Here is a 4,460-nt window from a genome sequence, read left to right as displayed (position 1 = left end):
CCCCAAAGGAATTAAAGCAAGATCTTAAGAGCAGAAGAGATGTTAGCCCAAGCCACTTGTTACAAGGCAAGTTTAACTTTGAGCTAACCCCAAAGGAGACCATGGAAATCCTTAGTGTCTTGCGGCAGCCAACCCCAGTACCACCACTTCGCATGGATCGGCATCACAACCCTTCAGAAACTGAATTCTCAAGAAGCTCCTCAGACTCCAAGAGTCTAAAGTCGTTCCCCAGTGAGAGAAAGTCTGAGAGCCAGATCTGGGGAGAAAAAAGCATGCCAGGCATATTCTCAAAAGATGGGGAAAAGAGGACAAGGTACTACAAGGAAGGAAAGTGTGAGACCTCTCCCTGGCATGATAGGGATGAGGTGATAGAATACAAGCTGGAGCGAGACAGCAGTGATGAGGGGAGCTTGAAATTGTGTCGAGAGGGACCAAAAACCTTGTCATCTTTTGACCACAGTGGACGCAACATCGAAAGGTGCCATAAGGAGAATTGGGCGAGAGGAAACATGCAGAAGTTAGCCTCTAGTCCAGAGAATCGGTTTCTTGAAGCCATAGCTCGTAGTGGTGAAAAACATTGTGATATTCCTAGTTGTAAGAATTTAGTGGATAGTTGTGAACCTTATTGGACCAGAGTTATTAATGACAAAAGCAAAGATATATGTGATAAAAGAGGTGAGAATAACGACAATGAAAGTGTTACACAGTTGAAGGAAAATGAATGGAAAAACACATCACAGAGCCCATCAATGTGCATTGAGGCAAAGAAAGTCACACAGAAGACAAACTTTTTCACTGTAAATAGTGAACCCACCAAAGCTATCAACTGCCAGCCACAGAGGCAAACATCCCAGACTTTGGTAAGAAGCCCTTTCAGTGCAATTTTATCCAGTATCCAAAAAGAGTACAATCAAGTCCATGAAGAGGAACAGGTCCCAAATAAGGATGCAGGAAGGCCAACTTCAGATTTTGAGGTTAAAGAGAAAGCAAAAAGGGCATTAGACTTCGAAGACCTTAAAACTGAAGACCCAGTTCCAGTTACAAAAGCTGACAAGATCCTCAAGAGAAACCGTCTAGCTTTCCCTCAAGAGGTAAAAGATCAGTTGCCAAGTCAGGAAAATGGTAACGTAGTGGAACGTGTGCGTGAGACAAGAGAGGGGTTCACAAAGAGCAGGAGTTTGCTGAAACACCTCATGACCCAGGGTCGCCAACATCCTCAGGACAAATCTCGGGACATCAAACAACCAAATGAAGAGGGGCAGAGGGAAGACCTGCAGGACAAAGAGGCAAAGGATGAAGCAGAAAATGGTGAAACCCCAGAGACTAACGGGCAGGTGAATGGCTACCACAGTCAGGATGAGGACGAGGAGGTCAAGAAGCTGTGCAGTGGCAAGGGAGTCCCCATTCCATCCGCAAGCGAGAAGGCCCAGTTCCGGAGGTCGCTGGACTCTGCTACCAACATGGTGTTTCACTGCAAGACGGGTCTTCCCCTCACCTCCTCTCCAGCCCCTCTGCGCAAGGGAAAGAGGTTCGACTACGACTCGTCTCTCACCAGTGTTGCAGCCATTAAGAGGTAAGATTCCAAATACAGTTTGTTTAGTGATCCTCACAGTTTTTTTTATTATTATTGCTGAAGGTTGATATCTTGCTGCTGTTGAAAAGGGTAAGTGCACAGGAGAGTCTGAATGAAACTGGAAGTGCAAAATTTTAGAGGATAAAATTATAGTTGAAGAAAAATTTTGGTTTTCTTCCCATATCTTCATTTTTATTGTTCTTTCTTATACAAATACTAGCTTGTAGTATTCATTTAGTTTTTGAAATGAAGAAGAGAAGTATCTGGAAAAAACAATGAAAGGAAGACCAAAATTTTTCTAATTTTCTATGTGATTTCATGAAGAAGAAAAAAAAAATATTTAGATAAAATGATCAGAAATAATTAGGAGAGATGTGAATGCTATGCATAAGGGAAAACAATCCCCAAATTATGATTCTACAGATAATAGGCAAATACTTTTTTCTTTTTTTCTTTTTTCTTTTTAATTTATGGTTATTATTTGGCTTAGCTGAGTGTCTAATTCCTCTTGCACAAGCTAAGTGGTCTAAGCTGTAATTTTTTTCCATCCATCACTGACCTTTTCAAAAATAATTGTAGATCGACATCGTTCCACTGCAGCGCGTTGTATACCTGTGATAGTGAAGAGGAAGAGGGCTACTCCCTTGACACCCTGGCCAACGACAAGCTTGGCAATGCAGCAAATAAGCCTGTGCAGCTCTCCACATCGGCTCCAGCTACAGTCACGTGCTCAAACCTCCTGGGTAGCTTCGAAGAGTGTGTCCTGAATGGCCGGCTCGAACCTGTCTCTACCGTGCAGGGCTTCACGGCAGAGATCGCTGCGTCAGGGGCCTTCTGCCCCAAGCGAACCACCAAGCCTGTCACAGTCTTTTTCTACACCTTGTGTGATAATGATCAGATCTCATCCCCTTATATGGTGAGTTACCTGAGAATTGAGAATAATTGCCTAGTGTTTGCTGATTTTCAAGTTTTTTTTATTTGATTTTTTCAATTTGCATCTCAGTGAATTTATTATATTGCTATTTGACACTCAGTATCAAGCAGTTTCTTGGGTATAAAACCACCAAATCCTCCTCCTGCAGGGTCACATCAACCTAGGCAAGAAGGGTTACCACGTGCCAAACAAAGGAACAGTCCAGGTGACGCTGTTCAATCCCCATGGGACCGTTGTGAAGATGTTTGTGGTCATGTATGACCTGTCAGATATGCCGCCCAACTCTCGCACGTTTGTCCGTCAGCGCACCCTCAACATGCCTGTTGGGGCCACTGATTCCGATCCCAATGCTCATCAGTGGCTTCGTTACCTCATTCATCTCAGGTGAGACTTGTTGCCCTGTATGGTGGTTCTGTGTTGAGCTTGTTCATTACAGACGTATTTAGGTGCTTTGCACTTTCTTAGGAAGAGATTGTCACTGGATTCGCTGATGTAGGTTTGTCTTAGTTTCAGCACTGTGACCCTTTTCCAGCTAAGGGTTGGTCTGTATGGTACACAATAGCTTATTTTGATGGTAATATATGTGGATGCATTCATTATTTTTATAATACTCGGTAACTATATATTTTTTATCAGCTAAAATCCCCCCTTCAGATGAGCTGATATAACAACCTTCTAAATACAGCATATAGAAAAAAGTTGAGCTTAGATGATATATCTTAGTGTTACCTTTCTTTGTTTTTGACTTTTGAAAAATTCAATACTTATGTCAATCTCAGTGCTGCTCTATCCCCTGATTCTGTACCTATGCTTTTCAGTGTCTTGTGTTAGTCCACCTGCTAATCTCACTGTACTTTCCAGGTTTGTCAGCTCCAAGTCTGGCAAGATCTACCTCCACACTGATATACGCATGTTAATCTTCCGGAAGAGTGATGCCGATGCTGCCACCCTGCACAAAACGAGTGTCCCGTATGAGTTACGTTCCTTCACTCACGGACCAACCAATCCAAAATTCTCACCCAGAAAGTAACACTCGAGAACATTGTCGTGTCATCATGCAACTGCACTGCCTCTCCTCCTTTATAGCGTTCAGAGATCCTGCCATCGTTCAGAAAAGGAAGTTTTTCTATCATATAGGCAAAGATAATTCATGTAAAAGATTTATAGAGTTGAGAAAACTTTATGCCAGGAGTCAAAATGAAAATGAGAAGAGTTGAGATTTAATGTAAAAGATTATTTAAGATTGAAGGAAAAGAGATTATGCAGACACATGTTGGTATTAAACTTTTCTGAAGGAAGGTAAAGGACAAAAGGAGGAACTGTTAATATAAGATATAGTTCTAACTTTACATGTGATTTGGTGCTCAGCCAAAGTAACAATATTTACATTATATATAATGCTTCCAGCCTGAAACTAAGAACCTATTCCACCCACACCCCTGTGTCAATATTTCTTGTGGAGTTTTGACTCCTGCAAATTTGTTAACTCACCATCCATCAGCATTAGATGCAATCTCCATTCAAACCATATCAGAAGATACAGATCACATAATATTTTAAAAAGTAAAGGAGAAAGATTAAAGGGAAAGGAAGTTGTCAGTGTGATTTATGTCTAGTATTATACTTAAGAGTGTTGTAGAAGCAGAGGTGCAGCAGACACTCCCCTATTGTCTGCTTTGTGATAGATGTTTCTATTGAAAGCAAATGCTGATCTCAGTATTGCCTGTGGGATTCTATATAGAATTTGTTATTTTCTATAGTTTCCTGTCTCGTGATGCAGTATTGATTATGTTTGAGTTTGTCTGTACTCTGATTTTCATTATCATTTGTGTTTATTTACAGTTCAAAGGATTTTTATTCACTTGCATGTGGCAGTGAACATTATTAGTCATGTGCTTTTTACTGATTTGGAAATTAACTATTAATACAGGTAGTTGAGATTTCCATAATAGC

General features: G+C 41.1%; 1 protein-coding gene across 3 annotated transcripts in view; it reads left to right on the top strand.

Annotated features, from left to right (window-relative positions):
• LOC119591252 overlaps positions 1–4,460 on the top strand; it is a gene marked incomplete in the record, with an annotated part of 41,430 nt that extends 36,970 nt beyond the window's left edge. For all 3 annotated transcript variants that reach the window (XM_037939963.1, XM_037939962.1, XM_037939961.1), the window contains 4 exon segments: positions 9–1,573; positions 2,153–2,489; positions 2,656–2,891; positions 3,369–4,460. In XM_037939963.1, the coding sequence (XP_037795891.1) occupies positions 9–1,573; positions 2,153–2,489; positions 2,656–2,891; positions 3,369–3,537 (2,307 nt within the window).

This window comes from Penaeus monodon, chromosome 28, assembly GCF_015228065.2.
Source record: "Penaeus monodon isolate SGIC_2016 chromosome 28, NSTDA_Pmon_1, whole genome shotgun sequence".
Classification (NCBI taxonomy): Eukaryota; Metazoa; Arthropoda; class Malacostraca; order Decapoda; family Penaeidae; genus Penaeus; species Penaeus monodon.
This window is presented reverse-complemented; position numbering and strand designations above follow the sequence as displayed.